The sequence below is a fragment of the Bombus pascuorum genome, chromosome 4 (assembly GCF_905332965.1).
Source record: "Bombus pascuorum chromosome 4, iyBomPasc1.1, whole genome shotgun sequence".
Classification (NCBI taxonomy): Eukaryota; Metazoa; Arthropoda; class Insecta; order Hymenoptera; family Apidae; genus Bombus; species Bombus pascuorum.
The window spans coordinates 17,712,533-17,736,782 of NC_083491.1; the positions used below are offsets into that span (position 1 = coordinate 17,712,533).

Below are 24,250 nucleotides of genomic sequence, written 5' to 3' on the forward strand. Positions count from 1 at the left end.
AACCTTTGCGTTGTTCCATGAAAATAATGAAATAGTTTTCTTTGTATTCCCTAGCTAGAGAATTAATAATAATAAAAAGCAACTTCTTTGAGTTATCGTTTATTTAAACATCGTTCAACGATTTTCAAATGCTTCTAATTGGTTTAAGGCTCGATGCAATGCAATGTAATGATGTTTTGATAACGAAGTATTAAGATTAATTATACTTGAAAAACTTGTTAGTAATATTCTTGAGCCTTTCCCATTGACCCATTACACTGTAAATTTGGACAATTTGGCCAACCTTCGACTCTTAGCAAATTTTGGTAATTAATTACGTGCGCTTTCTTAAGCCGTTTCTTCTTTTATTTTTATTCAAAGAATCAGTATACCGCGTGTATCGAAAAGCTACGATCGATTTAAATATATCCTTTTCGTAACGAACATTTAAGTCGTTTTTGTTTTATGATTGTTTAGGCAAATAATGGAACGAATAGATAGCGAGAAAGAGAGAAAGAAATGGGAACACGATTTGTCTATTAGCGGATTCAGTAATGGAGTTAACTTACGTGGTTGCGCAACCAATTATACTTTGCCTGTATAGTAGAATGTGCAATTTTCGGGCGCTATTATGCGAGGATGGTATAGGAATAGGTGGTAGGAACCATTTCTCTAAGGTTCGTTTATTTATGACTTTAATATCGGTTACTATTGGAATACTAAATCATTAATTGAATTATTTTCAGTTCTGAATTGGAACAGTAAAGTACAATTAAAGTAATGCGTGTATAATTTAATTTGATAATGTAATCCGTTCTGTTTCTGATATTTGCAATTTACACTTCGTTTAATCATTTAAATTTAACGTATTTACTTAAACGAGTATGTTGTGTTTATGCTTATTAATAGTCATAGATATATGATACAGGATCTGTTACGCCTTAATTACTCTATTAACTATAAGACCTAGTCCATATCCATTTATTAAATCCCAATGCATTATTACAGTGACATTAGTAGGGCATCTAGAAATGAGGAAGATTAATTAATCCTTTAGGAAACTGGTCCATGTAGGACATGACGAGCACAGAACAACCGCAACGTAGAATCGTTAGTGTATAATCCTAAACTATTCTCAATAGGTAGAACCATAATATGAAGATCTAAAGTGGTATTATAGGAGCGACGTATTAACGATTGAATTAACATTTCTACGCAGTTGATCCACATAATTCCATCGATCAATTATCTTTTTTAATTGCTACTTTACTTATTATCGAATTTATATACAGTACCTCTCTATCTATATAGCGTAGTATAGTGTTTCGAAATGTATAGTACACTAACTCTGTGAATTTAATAAAGTGCAACTAAAATGTAATTTCCAACTTTCCTGAGAAAATAATTTCTCGTGAAACTCATATTCACCTCGATGGTTTCAATCTGTGACAGAGACCCTACGTTACCAAGTACTTAATTACCAAGTCAATTCGACTTCACATTCATGCATCATCTTTTAATTTCTCACTCGTTTATTTTAATCCATATAAAACCAATATGTTCACGAGGTAGTCTAGTAACAAATCTAAAAACAAGTAATCGTAAAAAATTAATTCTCTAAATAGCCGGACGTCCGGCCAAGCAGGACAACGTGATCGAAGATATATACACAGAACGACCGCAACGCGGAATCGTTAGCGTATAATCCTAAACTATCCTCAATAACCGAGCCACACTCGCGGCGTACGAAAGCAAAGTGGTAGTATACGAGTATGGAAGCGACGCATTAGTGAATTAGCGTTTCCTGCCATTGCAATCAAGGTAATGCGCCGCTACGGCACGCGCTATGGCCCCTCTCTTCACGGCTCTTGCTGTTGCACACGGGTATCGCCTGCTGCCTTTCCCGTGTACGTTGTATCTCGAGACAATTAATAATTCAACATCTTGAAGGATTCAACCGGCGCGCTTAACAGAAACGAGACCTTCGAGCGATTCTCAATTGCTTCGTCGAATTAATAAGCGACTTCCAACTAAGTATGCTACCAACGAATAAATAGATCAATTATCGTTGATGTTATATTCGGTACTTCCGAACGAGAACAAATTCCACGGAAAAATTTAGTAAGCGTTGCTGAGGAGGTAACTGTATCGATGTATGTGAAAATTTTCCCAGCGCAATTGACAATTGACACAAGATTATTCGAAGAACTCTGTGAAAAATATAATTCTGAGTTCTTCTGTAGAAAAGCAGTACTATTTTATTCGATGCTCCTTAATGCTGTTCCGTTAATATTTTGCAATGTAAAATTACTAGGATATAGTACATTTTTCGGTAATTAATTTTTTTATTGTTATTCGATACCATAACTATAATATTCTTTTGTATCTTTTAACAAACTGAACACACGACACTTGCCTGAAACGATGCTTTATCACATCGTAAATGATGGAAATGTAATTTCCTCCTGTCATCTCTATCCTTGTGCTCTACTTTTACAGTTTAATGCAAATTTCACAATTGCCTTTTTGCAGAGATTAAGAGACTGCTCAATGATTAAAACGAAACATAGAAAGAAAAGAGATTGTGTTTAGAATTTATTTTAATTTATTTATTTCTATTAGTTTCTATTTAACGTTCAAGTATCTCTCCTTTCATGAATATTTTGTTGCAGTCATACTTCCAAATCAGTTTTCCTAATTGGTAGGTTTAAAAGAAATATAAATAGAAAATCATCGTGATTGAGAACGAACGTGATCGATTCACCAGTGATTCACAAGTAGAAGTTTACGCCATCTTTACTAACGACAAAGTCCCTACGTCTAACTTCACATCGCTACCGGCTTGAACATGGCAGTGAAATGTGGTTGATTGTTTTCGTGATTTAAGACATTGTTTTGATGTATCCCTAAAATGTGTTGTGAACTGTTGTTACTATTAAGTGATTCCTTTATCAAAATAATATAAAATGCCAGCATGTTCCTTTTACTGTCGTAATCGCACAAGTTGAATTTTCAATTTTGTTGTCAATTTATAAATATTGTACATTTCGTGTTTTCCTTTTTGAGAAACTTTTTAACGATAACACACAACTAGATGAAAGAACTCGGTGGAATTTAAAAATAGGCAATTACCAAACTATATTAATTATAATATTTGTTTCCCATTCAATTCAACCACAACCTATACACTTTTAGCGACTAGAAGAAAATTCATATTTTGACACTCTTGGTAAAACTGGAATACCTATTTTGTTCGATAGAATAAAAAAGAGAGAGAGAGAGAAAGTTTCGTTTCACGTTGCGCACAATCGGACACTGATTGAATTTCGCGTTTGTCAAAGTGCACAATGTATGAGCTTTTTTTTCACCTGGAAAACTTTAAACGTCCCGGAATTCAAATCGTTTTCAGAAATCCGTGGTTCAATCAACAAAACGTTTATGACGTGAAGCCGCAAAACCTTATGGGTCACAAACTTTTTCATTACATCTTGCTCAACTAATACACTTGCAATTTTAATTTTTAACAACTTTATCGTTCTACGATAGCTGTTCCAACAATAAAACGAAATGTGTTGTTTCACTCCACTAGGTTACAAATTATTAGATATACAAATTCCAATTTCATATAGTGCCATTATTGTTCTAAAATCCCCCCCCCCCAAAAAAAAGAAAAAAAAAGAAATTCGATCTAATATAATAATCTTAACGAAGAAGTTTCATGTCAGTTCTAACTCCCGATAACGTCTTTCTTTTAAGTAGCCCAAAGTGAGCGTATCATGACACTCGCGAAGAGTTTGTGCGAGCAACATCCATTATTTTTGCTCTCCATTCTCAGCCCCGTAGTAAGAGTACTTGAACGTGAATTCATTGTTATCACTTGTCGTTTCCGTAATCACTTTGCACGCGTCTCGTCCATCGAACCGGCGGCTGTCTGTGCGATAGAACGAACCGCGAGTAAAACGCGTCAAATAATTTTACCGTGTGACGCCAGTCACGGACGATGCGCATCGAACGTTTCATTGGCACACCTGTTCTATATCGAGGTCGCGCGACAAAAATGTTTTTCCTCGCCCATCGAACGCGAAATCAGTCGGGGGAATTGAGTTACTCGAGTCACGTTCTACAAATTCTGGATTTTGTTCCTTTGAGCTAATCGAGCTTTAAAGCACTCCAACGAGAAAATTGCAAATTTCTATTCCCTTACGGTCAGTTTCTGTACCATACATGGGAGCGTGCAGTGCGAAATGAGAGACCAGCGAATGGCAAAATAGCAATTTGAGATAGATGAAAAATTGAATTGTTTATATTGTTGCGTTGCGGAGTACTGTTTCATTGTTTGTATTCTCTGAACGTGTTCAGAGTGTTTAAGCATTGATTGAAAGGTTGCCTCGATAAAAAGGGTTAATTTAGTTTGAATTAAAAAACCAAAACTGTATGTTTTATCTGACTGAATATGTTGGTATATGCCTGTCTCAATGATGCATCGGATTTTCGATTGTCCGAAAGCTAAAAATTAATTAGAAATCTAGCAAGCCATGTTACGAGAATTATATCGATTGTTTCGACCAATTTTCGCTTTTTATTCCCTGTGACGAAAAAACTGAGTTACCAAACAAAGCATTTCTAGATATGCATGAATAGATACGTACTTTGATAAGGCAAGAGACGCATTCTACGCAATCAACGAAATAACGTCTTTTTCGTTGATTCAAGATCACTCGGAAATTGAATTCTTTATTCATTATTAATCATTAAAAAGGGCGCATACTATGTGGTTAAATAAATACGGGGGTTTATCCAGCGCTGTAGAGAGAAGAATAAATCACGAAGCGACAGAAAAGTTAAAAAATCATTGTAAAAGTAGGAAACACGACGTTTGAAGGCAGAATTCTTTCGAAAGGACAGCATTAGTAGGTGCCTCTGACTCTAAGGGAAGGACAGTTCTGTCTGGTTCTTTCGCTTGCTCTTTCGTTCGGTGAAAAATCTTTGGCTGTCTCGTTAAAACTTTTTCTCAAGAACATCTCAAGAGCACTCTTATCAAAAAAGGTTTCATCCACGTTCCACCGTCGTCCTTCTTTTACTTAAGGATCGCAACGCAAAAACCATGTTCTAAACGTACCTGCTTACCTGCGCGACAGGTATATCGAGACGCCATTTCAATCCGCGATAGCCGCAACTTTGCATTTATTTCGTAACGTTCTTCATGCGTAAACGTCGATGACAACCTCAATTTACGATCAGGTATCATAAACATTGACTACACTCTCACACACATCACTCACACACAGATACTTGAAATTGTTTATTCTAGCACGGTGAAGAAATTGAAATTACTTTCGCATCAACCCAATGCTGTACACACACATCAATCACACAGTGCATTCTTTCGTATCTTGCAATCATTTCTATTGCTTCGTACGCGGTAACCCGATATGAGTATCTGCACTACGATATGATTGTTACGATCGTTTGCGCAGAGACGCGATCGCGAGGAAAACGCGTCAACGAGAGGCGTAAATTCTCGTTACGATTCGAATAATCGACGCCGCGAATTAGTCGTTCCCCTGTTTCGGTTAAGATAACAGAGGTAGTTCAATGAATTTAACACTGTATTAACAGGTTAGCTTGTATATACATACATACATACATACATACATACACAGCTTGTATATTTAACAATAATGAATATAATAATAAAAATGTCACAAATTATTTAGCGATGAATACAGTTAACGTGTTACAGAAATTCGACCCGACTTTGTGATATCTCTCGATGAATTCGTTAGACTAAGCGACTTTAATTTTATTTGTCAGACCTCTCGATGTATGTCGTTTGAATCTTCAAATGAGACTGATTGCCCTTCGATCGTTTCTTTGTGTTCTCTGGGAAACGACCCCCACTATGCTCGCGTCACGCCATCGTTCGCGCCTATGATCACGTATGCCACCTTCTTTGTGTGGATAAAATAACGGACCAAAATCGACGTTTCTGGAACTCGCTGCTTGGTAACAACTACGCGCTCGTCGATACATTGTTTATATCTCGTCGGTCATGTAAGACGATCTGTCTGCGACACTGTAGTACCAAGGGAGACGGTTAGGAACACGGGCTATAGTAAGCTTCATGGCGTAACAATGATCATCATAAAAAAATCTGTATGTTCGATTCGTTATTAGTTTTTAACGTAAAAGGTCTTTCATACATAGAGATTGAAATTAAAATACATTTCCATATTCCTTGATCAATGGGAGCAATCGATTCGAAAATTCATAGATATAATATTCATATTTTGACGAACGTACGAATGAAAATAACAATCATGAAAATCATTCCTCTAACGCAGTCGATGTCGTTGGCTTCGTTACCATTTTGAAAACTAGATTCCAGCGGAATTCCACGATAAAGCAATCGCTCTGAATTCAGAAGATAAAATTGCCTTTGGGAAGGTAACAGTGTGACTCCCAAAAGTCCCTACCCGGGAGACAGAAAGCAACAGGGAATTATAAAAGTGGAAATCAACATGCTGGTTTTTCAGCGTGTCCCAATAGTTCACGCAGTGAATCCACCATCTTCGTGCTTGATGTAGCAGACAGGGTGGACTTGTAATCTCTCCATTGTGTCGACGCTGTGACGCGTATACGCAGATACGAGTGATTCGGTCACTGCAGCCAGCAAACGTGCGTCTGAACGTGTCCATCTAGTGGCTCGCAAATCTGAATTTCTCAGTCGTGCGTGAAGGCTCGGCATTTCTCCGGGTTCTTCCACCAGTTCAAAGAGAACATAGACCACCATTACCACGTGTGTCGCGTGATTGTTGCTTTCGGAATATTTACCTGGATTTTCATACATAGCCATGTATAGTCGAAGTAAGTGAGTATAGATTGAAAATTTTATTTTTCTAAAAAGTTTCGTTTTGTTTAATGCTGCTTGACAGCTTGTTGGATGCACGACGCAATTAAATATCCTCTACTCTATAAATTTTCGTTTCGTTATGAAATTCAAGGGCAACTGAAAGTTACATCGTAGGTCGTTGAATTCGTCTTTTTAGTAGTTACGACAGAGTAGTCGAAAAATATGCGGTGTCATTTAAAAAACCTAAGATCACATTGACGTTTCAGAAAATGTAGTTGATAAAAAAATCAAAATATATTCATCTGGTCAGTCCTCTTGAATACAATAAATTTCACTTGAAACATGTTTTGATAAAGTCAATACATAATGAGTTATTTCAAGTGATAATTTTTATTGACTCACATTGTATTATAAGAGTCTCCTAGTATATTCGTCAAACATATCACGGATGATCAAATTCCTGAATCGATGCCAACGGAAACTTAATCGTTGCCAAAGAATCGATTGCTTTTCCAACTTGCAACTTTTAATCTATATCATCTACAGCTGTTAAAATATTGAGATAATAAATTATTTTATTGTTCATTCAAGTCTTAACTTAAGATTAGATTTGATTTTTCGATACTTGTACATTTTCGAAAATTACGAATTATTTTATCTCGACGATAAAATTTTAAAATTCACCGTAATGTTCCTACGCCGTAATGTACTTCTCCTTTCTACAATCTCAACGAAACTCTATGTATATCATAATTCAACGAAAATTCGCGTCGCGTCGTTGGTAAATTGCAATTTCTTCCTTTCCATAGCCAGTTTTCCGCCATCACTGTAGAGTCTTGTCGAACACGATCGCGACAAGTTTGCGGTGCACGACAGCCGGAACGCGCGCGAGTATTTACATCTGCTAGCTGTGTAGAACACGCTGGATATCTAGAGAATAGGCAAGACCGAAGAGAGAGAAGAGCGATACACTACGGAGACTGGCTGGTTGGAACATTGAAAAGTATGCAGGCGCGTCGTGTTTGGGTCTGAGATGTATCGCGAAATACTCGTTTCTGGTACATACGTACACACTATCCAGGAACACATGCAAACTTATCTTACATGCGGATGTGGCAGTGCAAGCGATCACGTAGCACTCATAGTCTTCCCTGTAGGTTTGTAGGAGCGTGACTATATACGGCAGCCAAGGCGAATTCACAATGCAGAGACGTCGTTGCCCTTCTCCCATTTTCCCGATGTCGTATAGGCGTCCTCCTGCAATGTCCCGTCTGTTATTGGATTTGTTTGAAACTTTTCAAATTCGACCAGCAAATGTGTCTAACGCGGGACGTGCTCGGGATGTACCGAGACAATTTTTGAGCAGCTCGACCGCCACGGCAGAATACTTCTTCAAATGTCTCCTCCTCGTTCCTTCAATGTATCAGTCATTTTCAATGGAAACTTCCAGTGTAGGGAGCAGATCTATAACCGTGCTGGGATTCACGATGGTACATATTTTCGTTCAATGTGTATATGTACTTTGGAATACGATGATGTTTTACCAATATGAGGATTTGCTTCGTTATGAAAGTCACTTGACGAACTTGCAACTCAACATTTTTCCTATTGTTCCTTTAGCAAAACGATGGAAATCTTCGTTCTTGTTATGCATTGTATCTTTTTTTAATCAGTGGAATGTTTCACGAGTTAATCTTTAACGATTGATTATATCGATATTTTGTTATCATTCGCGTTCATCGCGCGTATGTATAGCACTGATTCAAAATTTCAAACTGAATAGGGTTTCATTTATGTCGAATTCGCGGAAGTTTCCTAGTCCGTAGGAGAATTGTAGAGCAATCTCCCGTAATAAGAAAGAGGAACTTTTGTGATCCTTTTTGTTCGCAAACTGGGATTCGACTTTCGAAAATTGGCTTTGAACGAAAAGCCGGAACAATGAGTTTCTATCTATTGGATTGAATTGTTAAAAATTTCATCGATTCGTTTCCAATATACATATATTTACACAAGAAAAGACCAACTTTAACGATCAATGTCTTTTAAATATACGTATTAGAAGTTAAAAGTTTCTAGCAATTTTTAGAAATTATTATTTATTAAACGACTAAATTATATCATTATACAAATAATGAAAAATGTTAGCAAGGACAATTAAAGTAGGGAGAGTTAATCGCAAATATGAAGGCATTAAATTAATTCCACGTAATACGGTTGCGAGTTACGAGGTGGTTTTCTGTTTGAATAATTCGAGCAACAACAAATGAGTTGCTTTATGTATAGCGGCTAGATATATAAGAAACTCGATGGATAACTAGTAGCGTTGCTCATGTGAGCAATGAATGTTTCCCCTTGTCAGCGATAAAATCGATGTATATGCAACTGTTGCTGTTCACGTGTGTTACACTGCTTTTTGTGTAAACACCATTGCCAGGCTGTGATTTTGATCAATGAAGCTTTTCCTTTGGCCTTCCTTTCTGTAAAGTGCACCCGATACAGAACACAATCAATCTCTACTGTAAAGCGTGTGTTTCTTGTATATCTTATTGTTACTAAATGTTTGATAAATGTATCTGTTTCTGAAAAACTGGTCTTAAATATTATTTCTCCTTTACAAAAAGATCAGCTAAAATGTATTCTATTATTAACAATCGACGAGCAAAAAATTTGTTCGCACTTTAAAATAGATTCAGTCTTATGAGAGGTAAGAAGTATCTATAAGTCTTCGTTAAAAAAGGCAAAATTACACGGCTGATTCCTTACCCGTCTTTCGAAAATAGACGCAATTGTATTTATGTTTTCCTTCCACAACGAGGCAAACCGAAACTTGAATAAAAATAAACCAACTCTACCTCATTATCGGGCTAAGTGACTTTGTCGTGTCATTGAGCACTTGGTTCGCTCGATATTGGGCGTTAAAGAGGTTAGCTGGAGACCTGCGGCCTTAAAGAGCGTTAAGAAAGACAGAAAAAGTTGTTTGCTAGCGGCCGATTTAGTACGCGTGATTAACAATCGCTTCACTGTGTTTGCTTGAAATATATTTCTGAATATATTGGATTTAATAAAACATTTTAATAGCGATTTGCTTTATTCGATTAGATAATGAGCAAGCTTATTAGTAGAAAAGGATGTCCAGCACATTAAGCAGAAAATTACTGGCTAGAGTAGCAAAAGAACGGTTGGATAAATAGAGCCTTGAAAGAAATTAATTTTCTAATACCTGACGTATCAAGATTAATCAATATTCGTTATTTTCGTTAATTAAATCACTCGTTGAAATTTGATAAAAAGAGTGTTACGAAGATATTGGTGATTTAAAATCTTAAGATCGAAGACTTTCAAATTGATTTCGCAGATAATGCTTTGGGTTAAATATATATATATCGTTTACTACTTTGGACTTTTCAAATACGTCGCATCATTTTGCAATGTGCTGTAATCAATTAATCATTGGCAAGTAACTCTAGTCGCGATATTTCGCCGATTGAAAATTCAAACTAGATATTCCTCAGAATCTTAATCCGAGATGTTTCATTCCCTGTTAATCGTGATCGTTAGAAACGCATAGTCACGTTTTTTAATCTCATCGGTAATTTTTTTTCCTCTAGACTGGGTAATGGAAAAGTCGGATTGCGAGGTGCAAGCGACAGAGGGGGGAGGGCAGGTTCGGATACGAAACAGGATAAAAACGAAGGTACAATTGAGCAATCTCATGATTGGAGACCTTCCGTGAGAGAGGCTGCATAAGGTCTGCTTGCCCATGTCACGGCTGCTCGCTGTCCTGCGAGATAAATCCGTCCAATCCTCTAAGGAACAGCACTCGCTGTTTATTCGCCGCTTTTTCCTTGATTTCATGAACGAACAAGGTGGTTCGGCTTTCTTTCTAAGATCAGACCATTTCGCTTCGGTTACCCTCTCTTCAAACTCCTAGCCCTCTTAGTACATTGATTAATATATTATCAATCGTTCGACAAGTTTTTTATTCCTTCTCATCTTTTAATACATCGTGTACCTGTGTATATGTGCTGTGTTAATATAAATAATTAATGCGATTTAAAGCAAATATCACGTTGAAAATATTTATGAAAATATTACAGAAATTTTTAGTCTCTCACCTGATAAACATTCGTCGATGAATTCTAATAAGGCATTGCACAAATTTTCTCATTGACTTTTAAGTATAATTTCCCCTATCTCTGGTTTTACCGCCTTGTTTGTATTTCGTATTATGCGTAACGGATTTGCGATATTTTTATCGAATGCAATAGTTGTTTTCATCTTTTTCATTTTCGTTTACCTACATCAAGTTTATATCGCAAGCATGGAAGCATGAAATTTGTGCTAGCATATCAGAATATTGACCACGTTTAACATTAATCGAGTGTACGTTGCGAATAACGATTAAATGAATTATATTTAATCAAGGACTCTAGGTATTACGTGACAACAGGTTTCGCTTGATTCCTTAAGATTGGCTTGATATCTTTCCGTTTCGATCTTTTCTTCCACGTAGTTTCCACGATATCGAAGTATCTACTTTTCCACGTAATTATGATTTTTACAATATTGGCTCTTTTACATAATGCCATCGTGATATATATTTGATCAGATAAAAAAGCGTCCAATCATCGTATTGTTAATAAAAATAGCGCAAGTTCGAATACTACGTGACATAGCAGTCGTAACGAAGGAAGAAGATTTATTGTTCTCGTAAACGTTTTCCCTGGCCTCATTGTTATTTTAGACTTTTACTATGCGAGAGCTTTGGCGTCTCCTTTGTCACTGAATTTTCAATGCATTCGGTCCACAGTTCCAGCTATTACTTCTTGTTACTGCATGAAAGCCCAACTATAATTAGTCTGTCATAAAAATACCGAGAACATATGCCATCTAAATAAACCTTGATTTAAAATGGAACGCTGGTATAGATCTACTTTGCATTGTAATATCGTAAAGTATTTTCAAAGGAGGAATTTATTGAATTTATTTTAGATTCTTTTGAAATAAAATTGCTTATGTTTCTAACGTTTTTGTTAAAAACTTTTAACTCAAAAAGATACAAATCGATGGTTGGAAATTGCGATGTGAAGAAACGCGTATCCTATACCTAAGAAACGCATATCCTTGTTAAAATTAGATCCGAATTGACACGTACTTTCACAGTATGCGTGTGATATCGAATTTAATTCTTTTTAGACTTTTATATATTTAAAAAAATAAACACGTAGATTATAGAAAGGGTACAGAGGATATTAAATCCACTTCTTAGCTCACTAACGCGCAGATGTAATTTAGGCCGAAGCGGTTTTCAGATTTTCGGTGGATGTTAATCGAGCAGCATTGCCCGTTGGAAACGCGATGCGGATATAATGCACGGGCGAAATAGCCCGGAAATAGCAATCCATCAATATCCCAGGCAGTACGGGCCCGGTTTTCAACGTTAATCAGTAATTAATTAGTGTTGGCTGGATAGCGGACTCGTCGTTCGTTACCAATCGTTTTTCGATGTAAGCACCGGCGTTTATCCGGTAAAAATATATCGAATTGTCACGGAATTAGCCAGCAGCCAACACAGCCCACTCGTTTTTCCAGCATTTTCCGCCACGATATCATGGAATGTGTTCAAGCTTTATACCCTCTGGCGATGGTCGTTCCAATGATCGGCCTGGTATCAACCGAATAATGTAGTAATACATTAGCAAAGCCCCGCAATGGAACGTGCGTTTGCATGATCGCGTACGCCACGTTTATTTGGATTTGTAATCACTTACGAATCCTGCCGCTAATGAGACGAGAATTATTCGAATTATTTTGAGAATTATTTTCCAATATTCGTTTGCCCCCTTTCCTTCGCTGTTTTTATTTTTTACTCGAGGTTCGCGAAATATATATTTCGTGCTCTTTGTTAAATACGTTGTTGGTTTGCTTGCTTGTTTTAAGGACCTTCGGAGTAGTTATTGTTCCGAAGATGTTTAAAAGGGTAACTCGTGTGATATGACATCGAGTGTACTATAGCTTCTAAATTATCAATTTCTTTATGTTATAGGATAAATGATCGGTCGCACTTGTACCTGTAGGTACCTTTCCGATCGCATCATTAATCAACCACGGTAACCAAAATCTCGTTAATAGGTATCGAATGACTCGCATCAATGAAAACGTATCTTGCCGCTTACGGTGGTCACTGATAAGGGAGAAAAGAGATTTTGGCTTGGCCTGGCATAATTGTACGCCTGTAGCAGACCGAAAACAGTAATTCATCAACACATCAGAACGAGTTGGCAGCGCTAACGTTCCTAATCACTAATTAGCCAATTAGCTCACGCAATTTTGCTAATAACGGCTGCGTATATCGAGCCGATGAATGACGCGGCGCACCTGCAGCCACGTTAAAGGGGGTCTTTCAACCACGCTGCGCCGACTAGATGGTTGTGTGGCGTTTCGATTATAGCTCATCTCGTAATTAGTATTGTATCGACAAACCTTTCGCGGCTACACTCATCAGACTGATCGCGTTTTGTACCTTTCCAATGATACTCGAACGTCGCCAGTGTCATTATTTACTTAAACATACGTTACGATCGTTCATTTTCGCCGTTTGCTGTCCGATTCATGCTGAAGTATCGAAATATTAAAGCGAACGTCAACGTAGACAGATTTTATTTCATCGTCGATTTTCCGTAATTTCATTTTCACAGATGACATTGCGATTGCGAGTTTCGAATCGGTTTCTCAAATTCTAAGAAGCGATTTCATATTCTGATAATCTAGAAAACGAATGTTCCACATTTAATACGCGTTCCAATTGCGCCTGTGTAAAAAATGTAACGCTGCCATAGCGCCCTTGACCATTTGCAATGCTAATGACGTTCTTGTGACTTTTCATTTCCGTGCAACACTGCGAGCATCCGATATGATGCATACAAAGTCATTCGTGTACGTAAATATAGAGTTCTTCCTTATATTTTTTCGGCGCTATTTTTCCAAGATCTCAGAATTTTTTAATATCATTTTCTTTGAAATTTTAACCACGACGGCGAAACTTTTTTTAGGCCGATATTATTTCTAGGTTAGTTCTTCAACATTTTTGCAGAAATATTTCATAATTAAATGATTAATTCGGAAATTTATAATTCAGTATCCGAATTAATATTTTCAATTTCGTCTATCCTGGGTGTTTCTAATTTACTTAACGATAAACCACAGCTAATAAGTATTAACAAATTAATGATATATAAATTAATTTGAATAAATTAGATTAATGACAAATTTCTCTGTTGATAACGCGTATTTATACAAACGCTGGAATGTAGGTTGCACACGTTTTTGCTCCAAATTCACCAGGGAAAGAATCTGGTTAAAATAGCAGCTCCGCTGCTGAGTCCTCTTCTTGTAAGACTAAAACGTGCACGTATCCTGGGAACAAGGAGTGCGCGGATTTCTGTTTACCTAGTCTTTTATGCTAATGTTAAGCTGCAGAATACACCTAGAAATTTTATGACAGCATTTCAACTGCGGCCCGTATATTCATTTATCTGGAAAACCTCATGCTTGAATTTCATTATTCAACAATGCTAAGAAGTAAAAGCGTGAAACGTCCAAATAACATTGTTTATTTGCATTTCTACAATCATTCGTTCTTTCCTATCTGTCTATACTTTTTTAAAGTTCATATTATCAAATATATAAATATATATTTATCGCAGAACGCAAAGAGAAACATTCACCTACCTTTGCTTAAACGTCGATTGATCCCTAACTTTTGCCAGCAATATACGTCATAAATTTAAAATACAACTGCGAAATATTGCCACAAAAGGTTAAAAATACATCGCAACCTGGAGGTTTGATCAAAAATGCTTTCTTCGATCCTCCATACATTTGGCAAAGTTTGCCAGTTCGAAATTCTCTTGCGACTTCGCTTCTCGTCCAAGCGTATAGCTGGGGAGCTAGACAAAACTCTGTCTCGAAGATGCTTGCCGTTTATTGATCCGAGTTTAAACGTTTCTTAAACATAGGTTGTTAAAGCAAGCTTGAAAAACTTACGTCACTATTGCTATCTCGTTTTACGCACGCTAATGATTAATTGTTGTATCGTCATGGAAATATATGTTCGTTGGATAAGCAGCCATCTTCTGCTCGTAAATCATTGAGTTTGTGATTCGTTCTGCCAGTTATTTTCCTAAAGTATTATTCATCGCTCTGCTCTTTGTTACTTCAACTTAACTTTAACCGCAAAGTTAAATTTGTTTCGTAATGAATAATTAATTAGAAGGTTCAGAGGCTCGATCGATTTTAATCCCCAAAGTTCAAATTTATGTAGGTAGATCTATGTTATATCCAAGCAGTCGTTGATCTGAAACAAATTTAGCGTGTACTTAAATCGAAGGTTAAAATAAGAACTTGAATGTACGGTCGTGTTTAATTAATTTCGTAAAGATCGAAAAAGGTCGCAAACTAAAATCGTAAGCAGCGGAGTATGAAACATTTGAAATCGTTTACGTCTTACGTCAACACGAAGCTGAAAATCGATGTAGCCTTTGCGCACTAATTCGATATACTATAAGTAGGTAACGCGTGTCAAAACTGTAAGTCAATTTTGAAGGAGGAAATTCGACGTCGTGAGGAACTGCGTGAAGTTTGTGACATAATGTTGAGTTAGGCCGTGTAAATAGAAGGTAGCAGTCGAGCTAGATGAATCCCTTGACTGAACAATACCTCTTTGTTGAGTTGCAAACGGCTGTTCCGCGCCGGCAAACAACTGCTGGTGCTTAGCTATGCAATAACGATACCAACGTTTTCATTGTTATTTCTACGAGAAACTAAACTTGCTCTTCTCCATTATCGAGTTAGGCTTTATATTTGATGCTTATTTCTCGCGTGTTTTGCCGAATACTTTGATACTCAATGGATCGAAAAATACTTTTTCCGCGAAGTACAAATTTTTTCATTTCTTCTGCTCTGATGTAATATAATCGCCCATGGAACTATCACACAGTACAGTTTTTTATTAAAAGACTAAGACACATCTTTATTGTTCTGTCGAAGCAAAGCATGATTTTTTTAATGAAAAAGAAAAACGAACTCGTGAAATTATTTTGTTCTCACTCGTAAACGACAAAGTCGCAATTTATGTGGACGTGAATGTGTCAACACGTTTATTTAAATTTTAAATACCTCTTGGCTTCTTTATGTCCATTGTGCGCGTCGTTGAGCATTTGCTTACGCCATAAACGTCGAACATCTTTTATACCGTTTCATCTGCTGAAACCGTGGACCTAGTCGCGTCTCGAGGATGTTGCTCGCTTGAGTAAGTCGACGGTACAAAACGTTCCAACTGTTATCTAATCTCGGAGAGCCATTCCGTGGCTCTGCCTTGTCGTCTGGCGTTGCTAGTGAAAAAGTGTTTACTCGCAAACACGCCTCACCTTCCATGCGCATCCGGTTTTGAGCTGAATTCCCTGTCCCTGTTACAGGATTCCTACGATGTCGCAGTGATATTTTCGAAACGCTTTCTTCTTGATTTTATTTAACGTCGACGTGAAAACATGTGTTTCTAAAATAGTTGTCCTTTTCTGAACATTGTCAAACGTTTATACATAATTTCAAGTACCGAAATCATGCGCAAACCTTCAAATTACAATAGCTTCCTTCCAATCGAATCGAATCGAATCCCACTCAGAACCATCGTCCGGAAACCACCGTTTTCTGCTTGTACCGAGCATCGATTGCCCTCCAATTCCCGCTGCAACCATAGAAGCTAGCATGGAACACGAACGACTAACCCTCCATACCTCAAGACGTCCCAGAAAACTAAGAACACTCGTTCGTTGCAGATGACACTTGGCATTCCGTCGTCGTAGGGTCGACGCAGCTTTCCATCTCCATGATACGCTTTCTGCTCGTCAAGAAAATCATCATGACTCGATCGAAGGACACGTAAGAATAATCTAGTCGATCAATTAGTTCGCTTAACGCCGTAACTAATATCACGGTATATCGGCGAACGTACATGAACCTATGTAACTTGTGAACACCGGGCAGGGAGGAACGAAAGAAAGAAAGAGAAAAGGAAAAAAGGAAAAGAAGAGGAAGAAAGTGGAAGACGAAAAGAGGAAAAGCCGCGAGATACTAAAGCGTAGTAAAGTCGCGGTAGCAGCTGTGTCGCGGTGAAAGTACGAAAGAAAGTCGAGCGTAAATGCTCGTAGGGGCGCTTAAGCGAGTTTACACGCGGGCAAGCGTACCGTGAGCCGGCTCGAAACGTTAGAAACGCTCGAACGTGAAAACGCGGCCGTGCGCTTGTGAGGGATGCGGCCCATGGGCGAAGGGTGGGGTCTTTGGGCACCGATAAGGCTTATCCGAAGATACGATGGCCGGCTGCTCGGCTCTTGTCGTCAGTCGTAGTGCTCAGGTGGAGTCGACAAGAGCGCCGTTCGCTTTAATTCACGCCGATATCGTGAGTTCGCGTCTCTTCTACGTACGAGTATCATCGCTGCTATCGTATCCGGTTGACCGACCTCCAGTTGAATTAGACGCAGCCACGGAAACGCCAGAGGACCTCGACCAGGTGGCGGAGGGTGCTTGAGAACGACGACAACCTTGAAGTAGACCAAGAGGAATCAGGTTGGGATCTGTGTATGGGAAAATCACACGATAGGACGCTCGATGTTCGAAGATATATCGTCGGTTTGTTAGAAGAGCCACGTATCTCGAATTTACTAGCATAAATTTTACATTCTGAATTTTTTGTTTCGATTAGATTTCCTGGCAATGTTATTTATTCTGTTATCTTTCTAGCAAATCGATGATACACATTTTCGGCACATGACGTATAAAGGGACTGATACAATATCTACAAGCAATAAAAGAAATTAGAAGATAACGTATAATATTAACCTCGTAAATGAAACGAAACGCGACATACGAAGCTTTGTCATTGTTTTTACGTGTTACATTACACCTTTGGATTATTATCCACAAGTTACGGCAATCTTGTATACGGATGAAGTAGAATCAGCGCCGCGCGGAAACGGTTCTTTCTCCCGACTCGTTCTCTAATCGTCTTGTCCTCAAAACGTCTCGAGATTTTAATTTGACGTTTTAACGCGCGAAGTGGTCAGTGGTAAAGGGATGTCGAGATGGGAATAGAGTAGCTAGAAAGAGCTGGTCGTCGTAAAACGGTCGAGCCTACGCAACGAGAGATAGACAGGGTAAGAAAGAAAGAAAGGGCGAAAGGAAGAAAGCGAGCGGCGCGAAGGACAAAAGCGTTGGAGGGTAACCCGAAAGAGCAAGGCTCTCTTTCCTGTGCGCTTTTCTCAGTCCGCGGGCGTTACTATTCCCCTCCCGCCCTCTTCTCACCGTCGTATCACCGCTCCGCTCCATCTGCTCTGCTCCGCAACGCTCTACTCTTCTACTCGCCACTCTCTTTCTCGCTTCTTCTCCTGCCAGAACTTCGCAGCTCCCAGCTTGCCTACTAAATTATTCGTGACCCCTTTGACACTTGACAGTGGTGGTAGTTCCGGTAATTGTGCCTCTATCTTCACTCCCCAATCTTCAGTCGGACTTTCTTCGTGTTCATGAACACGATGAACATCTTACCTGGAATTGTTCCTCTTCTTTTATCTTTGTTTACTATGAGTATCCAGAAATTCTAGAATAAACGTTTTAACGTTGCACATTCAGTTGATTTCCGTTCGTGTGTTTCATAGGAATCGTTATCTTTACTATCTTCTATAGAGATACCTTGGATGTTTGTACAACTTTTTAAATTAAAGTTTTCTATATAACGGAAAGGTAGAAAATATGGGGAATTCATGGTTATTAGATTTTTTTGAAATTGTATAGAAATGCGGAGATATTTGGAAATTTTGGACCGTGTATTTTTACTGTGATTGGATCAGCTTTCGAAAAATTCCTCTCGACACGATATTGCTCTAATACACGTGACTTTCGAATACCAGAACTTCAATTCTGGTGGAGATCTTATTTGATCGAATTTAGTTAAAATTTAAATAGTATTTCATGATTTCATTTCCATCTTCTTTTATTTTATTTTAAGGTTATTTATAACCACTTCCTTCGCTAGAAGCGTCAATCTCTTCAGAATTTAACACGTTTCTTCCGATTATTTTTCTTCTTCGTCGCTTCTTTTCGATTCGTCTTGCTACCCTGTGGTGCCGACGTTCCTCCAGATTATGATGTTCAATGTCCTCGACTCACTTACGTTTACACATATATAAAAGCGGATAACAAACAACTGGTCGAAGCGTTTTAAACGTTTCTTGGAATACAGTTTACCGTAAGTGAAGCGAAATCGGACTTGGACGTTCGTTCAGATGCTTTTCGTTCCTTCCCAGTACGCTCATTACGCTTGGGCGTCGTTTCGTTCGGTTTCATCGTGTTGTCGGTAAATAACGGGCGGAAGCTTTCCTAGGTGCTTCCCAAGCGTCTTCGAACGCGAAGCTTCGAGCACGATACCTAAGTTCGAAACAAAGGGACACTCGAGCCGCCCGAAAATCCCCGAACAAGCTGCAGATCGTCGAGCGAACAGGGAACATCGCAGTTTCTCATCTCTGTCCCATTTTTTAACGCTTTTGCTTCCGGTAAATACGTCCGTCTTACGGTGACTTACGGTGATGAAAGCGCAGCTCGTACATAGAGTGTCTTTCAAAGTATGAGCGATAGCTTAGAATTTTTTAAATGGAAAATTTCATTTTGAGGAAGATTCAATGGAAGCTGTTGGTCCTTTTGAATTATAAGTTAATTGCGACTGTAAATTATCGCTTTGACAGCATAGAATTGGAAAATCTATTCTAATTTCTTTACTCGGAAAATCATATTTCCTATCGCATTTCAAATTAGTCGAAAGTTTTTACATTCGAAGACATTCCGTGCTATTGAACAAAGCTGCGTCTGAAAGCAACAGAGCTGGAAACCAAGACAGAGGCAACTCAGAGGAGCAGCGAAGCGAAAGTCGCGATGTTGGTAAGATGTAGAAAATAGCGAACGAAGAGCACGTTAAGGGAGATCGAGCAGTGACTCTATGGTGGTTCGTGGTGGCGCGGTCTGTATACGAGCCGAGTTTCTAATTAAACTTAAACTTTTAATTGACTCGTTGCAAGGTCGTTTCGCGCAAAAGGTGTCCCACGTACGCGTTCCAACTATCTGCGTTACTTCAATTTTATTCGTTTTCTCCGTGTTCTTCCTAGATTCGTGAGTGGTTTCACGCTGTTACCTTATCTTCGTAAAGGGTATCCTCCTTTGGAAGAACCATGGGCCTTCTTTATGACCACTTCGCTGCGAGTTACTTAGGAATAAAATGAGATATTCGCGTCTGTGAATGCCTAGCAACGAAATATATATGCGTGGAAATAATTGTAGGTGAAACGATTTAGTCTATAACGATGAAAGTGTTAGGCCAGTGCAGTGGCCCTACTTGGTGTCGAAGAACTATTAGGTTTCGAAGTAACGTGACTTTTTCGATACGTAGGTACATGTCGGATAAATGCTCGTAACATTTCAAATTTCGTTTTAAGATCTACGAAGACCTCGGTAGTTGCTCCTTTAACGAAGCGAATGTCTAGATAAAACGATAACACGTTCTTTATTAGTAACAAAAGTTATCTTTATGGTTCGATTTTCACACAATCAATATGAATGTGTGTATTATTGTGAAAGTTTATTTACATTCTCAGAGACTTGTCTATCATTTAGGTCCTTTGCAATTGAAATTTTCCAATTATCTGAACAAACGTAGATCTGGGTCACCAATTCGAACGTGACGAAAGGCAAAACGAATAAAACTTTTGTACCGACTTAACAATATTCTCTATGACTCTGTCCACGGCATAAGTGATTTTGAAACCGTAGAGTAAACGTAGAAATCTGTATAAACGTTAAATTGTATCATTATGTCATCATTAAATTTTACGTATTTCTAAATTCGAAACGATAAACCTGTGAGAGTTTCATATTCATCCTGTGTAAACGAAGCAATGCTTTTGAAAATACATATACGTGGCGCGATTACGATGCGCCGATCACTCATTTCGAAGCAAAACGTTCGAATAATGTAACTACCTTCTGTTTTTATTTCTGTTTGTGTAGCCAATCGAGGGTCCGCGTGGTCGATAGCTGGGATTATTCGACAGCTTCGTATCGAACGTTAAACGTCGCCAAAGTTACGCCAAAAGTCTACAGTAGTAACATTGAACAGATTTCCCTAGAGACAGATTGGTGTCTGTATCAGTGCAACCGTATCTCGTGAACAGTGTATGCTTTCTGTGTCTAATATTCAAAAAAAAAGAAAAGAAAAAAAAGAAATAATTCGTGACCGTACGATTGATGATTCGGTGAAATTGTTCGAATAAAGAAAAAGGAGAGTAGAAAGACGAAAAGTGTGTTTTCTTGATGAAAGTTCCGTTTGTATATCCATAATCCGTTGGTTGATTCGCACGTGTGTAGTAGTTAGTGTTTGAGGGTTGATACCTTCAAACCGGAAACGTCGAGTAATCCTGTCTTCCTCAAGGATAAACGAGGCTGAGGGAGGGAGGCACCGAGAACCGGTCGCAAGGAGGATTCCTATGAAAATGCTTCAATCTTTGAATGCTCTGGCGGGTAAGATCTCGCCGGGCTCGCCAACCGACAGCAACGCAAACAAAGTGCACATGCACAACAACAACAACAACAACAACAACGTCGTGCATCATCATCATCATCCGTACTCGAAGCAACAGGCGCAGCAGCCGTCGCCGTCGTCGCAGTCGAGCAACGGCGACCAAAAGGAAAACACGTAAGTTTGATACTTTTTTTTCTCTATACATGTATAGTATATATATATATAGTATAAGCGGATATACACATATGTATATCCATGTCTCAAATGTATAGGAACGAGTGTGTTGTGTTAATTTTTCAATCGTTACAGCAAGATGAAAGAATCTCTTATACACTTGAATTTAAATTCAATTTGAAAGTTTTAACGCGAGTCGAATAATTCGTTATAAACACACCGGTTATCTTCTAGTTATACGTTACAATTAGGTACAAAAGATACGAAAAATTCGGAATGGAACAAGTTTGTAAGAGAGAACGAAACTGCATCAAAGAGACGTATCTATATGCTCGCGATAGGAAACAATTAATTGGTTGGGTGGGAAAAAGTGGGGTAAAGAGAGTAACACAGTCACGAAATCACTTTTCTGTCATTTCGTTCTTTATGGAACAGCGACAATTTATTTGAAACGACCTTTTATGAAAATGAATTTTTCAAACTTGCCCAATCCTACAAAATTTTCGAACTTCGTAGAACACTTGGCGAGTATGGAGACAATTTAACAGAATGTACTTTGTTGAATTCTCAAGCTGAAAAGTTAAAAGTTACAAAAGTGTAAAAGTAAAGGAATTCGAGAAAGGAAAAGTCGAAAATATTTTATCGCGATCTCGAAATACTACATAGAATTTTATTTTTTTTATCATATGTTTTGAATACTTGAAATATGAGAGGGTTTTTATTGAAACTTATTAAATTGAATATACAAATCATATCGATGATTGTAACTGTTAGAATTTAATCTTAAAGTTAAGATTAATAATCTGTGGAAGACACAATGTTTATGTTAAAATAATATTCAGTGATATTTATTAAACAGAACTACAGAACTAAATGTGTATAAGCGAGTGATCTGGTATAATTAACAAAGTATGCAGGTAAAGAATTTATGGATTGTTGACTCTCAGACTAGACGTAGGTAGTAACCTATGATCCCTTATATATTTTGAACCCCACTCTCTATACAGTAATGAGTATGATCTGTGTAGGTGTCTGTGTAAGAGTATTTGTCCCTATGCGTGTAATATCGTTGTATTCCAACAGTAACGTAACTTGAGAAAGGTTGTATTTTCATCTTTAATAATTCCACTGCGCTACTGTAACGTAATATAAAATGTAGATTTTTGAACGACAAAATTGCGTAATGGATCGTGCAAAGAGACGAAGAAATATGATTATACCCGCTTTATTTCTTGTACGATGTAATTGCATGCGAAAAACAAGAGGTTCGAGTAGTTGAGCTTATTCGATAAACAAGATAAGAAAATCAAAACTCATGGTGCTGTGCTAGTTAAATTACGGCGAGCAATGTCGCGATAACAATGAAAATGCAATTTAATGCTCGTTACGGGCCACTTCCCGTCTACACCCGCTACTTTTTTCCATCATCGTGTTATTTGCAAAAGCAGAGAGTAAGATACTTCGCTTAATGGAAAGGTTGTCCTCCGGGAATACACGATGCGAGTGGCCTCCTCCTTGAGAAAAAGCCAAGTGAATAATAGCAGCTGCGACGATGCGTTACGTAGATTCTGTAAATTGGAGCGGTGTTTCTTAAATTAATTAAGCGATCTTTTTTCCAACTATTTTCATGCTTTAAGTCGTACAAATAAATAAACGAATAGATTCCATATTAACGCTACTTATTAATTAATATATATACTTCTTTTACTTGAGTAATAAAGCTGATTCCAGCAAAAAGTTGTAACGTTAAAAGATTCAATTTCCAAATAATATAAATTTTCCTTACAGAAGTAATTTTGTTTTTTAACGTTTAAATGCTTCGGAATCTCGAATCCTTGATGAGAACAGTCGTAAAATGTGACTAACTCAGAGTCTTGTATTTCAATCTTTAAGTTCAAGAATTCCTCTTTTTTGAATCATATCAATCGACTCACGTCAATTTATCGTTTTAATTCAATCATTGCAATTGTGAACATGACAATGTAGTTTCAGCAAATGATAGGTTAGCATTGTTCAGATACACGTTACAGTCCGACGCGACGGCAAGAGCGGACGCCGTTTATCTCGTCAAGTAGTATGGGCATCTTCCGTCATTGCAAAACATCATTCGTCGACTCGTCGCGAAGGAACCGTGCAAGAGGTGCAAAGTTCAGAAGGGTGTTTCTTTGGTTGTCAGGCGGAAGGGCACAGCGAGCAGGCGCGGGACCCGATACGTCGGCGTGCCCTTCTTCGTTATTTCGTTACGTCGCGTAAACGTGGCTCGCGCGAATAGCGTTCGCGGAGAAGGGAACGGAAGCCTAAAATAACTCGGCGACATTCCTGGATACGAGAGAGGGCAAGAACATAGTCCCGGCATCGTTCTCCACGAGCGAATCTCCGTCTCTCTTTCGACCCTCTTTGCGCCTGTTCTCACCTTTGTACCAAGATCTCTCTTATCCAGCCCTCGCGGAGTAAATGCTTCTAAAATATGCACCCGGCTAACATAAAATGCGATATTCGAAGGGCGGAATTCCTGGTCCAAGGACTCGGAGAATTCTGAGGGAATTCAGTTGTTCGCGGGCGGAAGGATTCTGCCGGTAGCGCACGATGAAATTAAGTCGTCTCGCGATCCGAGACTTTCGCCCTCT

The 24,250-nt window shown here is 38.2% G+C and overlaps 1 protein-coding gene and 1 long non-coding RNA gene across 16 annotated transcripts in view; one reads left to right on the forward strand and one right to left on the reverse strand.

The window, feature by feature from the left end:
* LOC132905944 (CUGBP Elav-like family member 2) overlaps window positions 1-24,250 on the forward strand; it is a 356,624-nt gene that overhangs the window by 36,424 nt on the left and 295,950 nt on the right. For 14 of the 15 annotated variants that reach the window (XM_060957698.1, XM_060957697.1, XM_060957700.1 and 11 more), the window contains exons 2-3: window positions 16,669-17,455; window positions 20,939-21,623. In XM_060957698.1, the coding sequence (XP_060813681.1) occupies window positions 21,415-21,623 (209 nt within the window). In that variant the 5' untranslated portion in view covers window positions 16,669-17,455; window positions 20,939-21,414. The remainder of the gene's footprint in view (window positions 1-16,668; window positions 17,456-20,938; window positions 21,624-24,250) is intronic. The other variant, XM_060957702.1, reaches the window with a different exon arrangement.
* The window catches only part of LOC132905956 (uncharacterized), a 323,066-nt gene continuing 306,558 nt past the window's right edge, over window positions 7,743-24,250 (reverse strand). The window contains exon 3 of the long non-coding RNA XR_009657901.1: window positions 7,743-7,754. This is a non-coding gene — a long non-coding RNA (uncharacterized LOC132905956). The remainder of the gene's footprint in view (window positions 7,755-24,250) is intronic.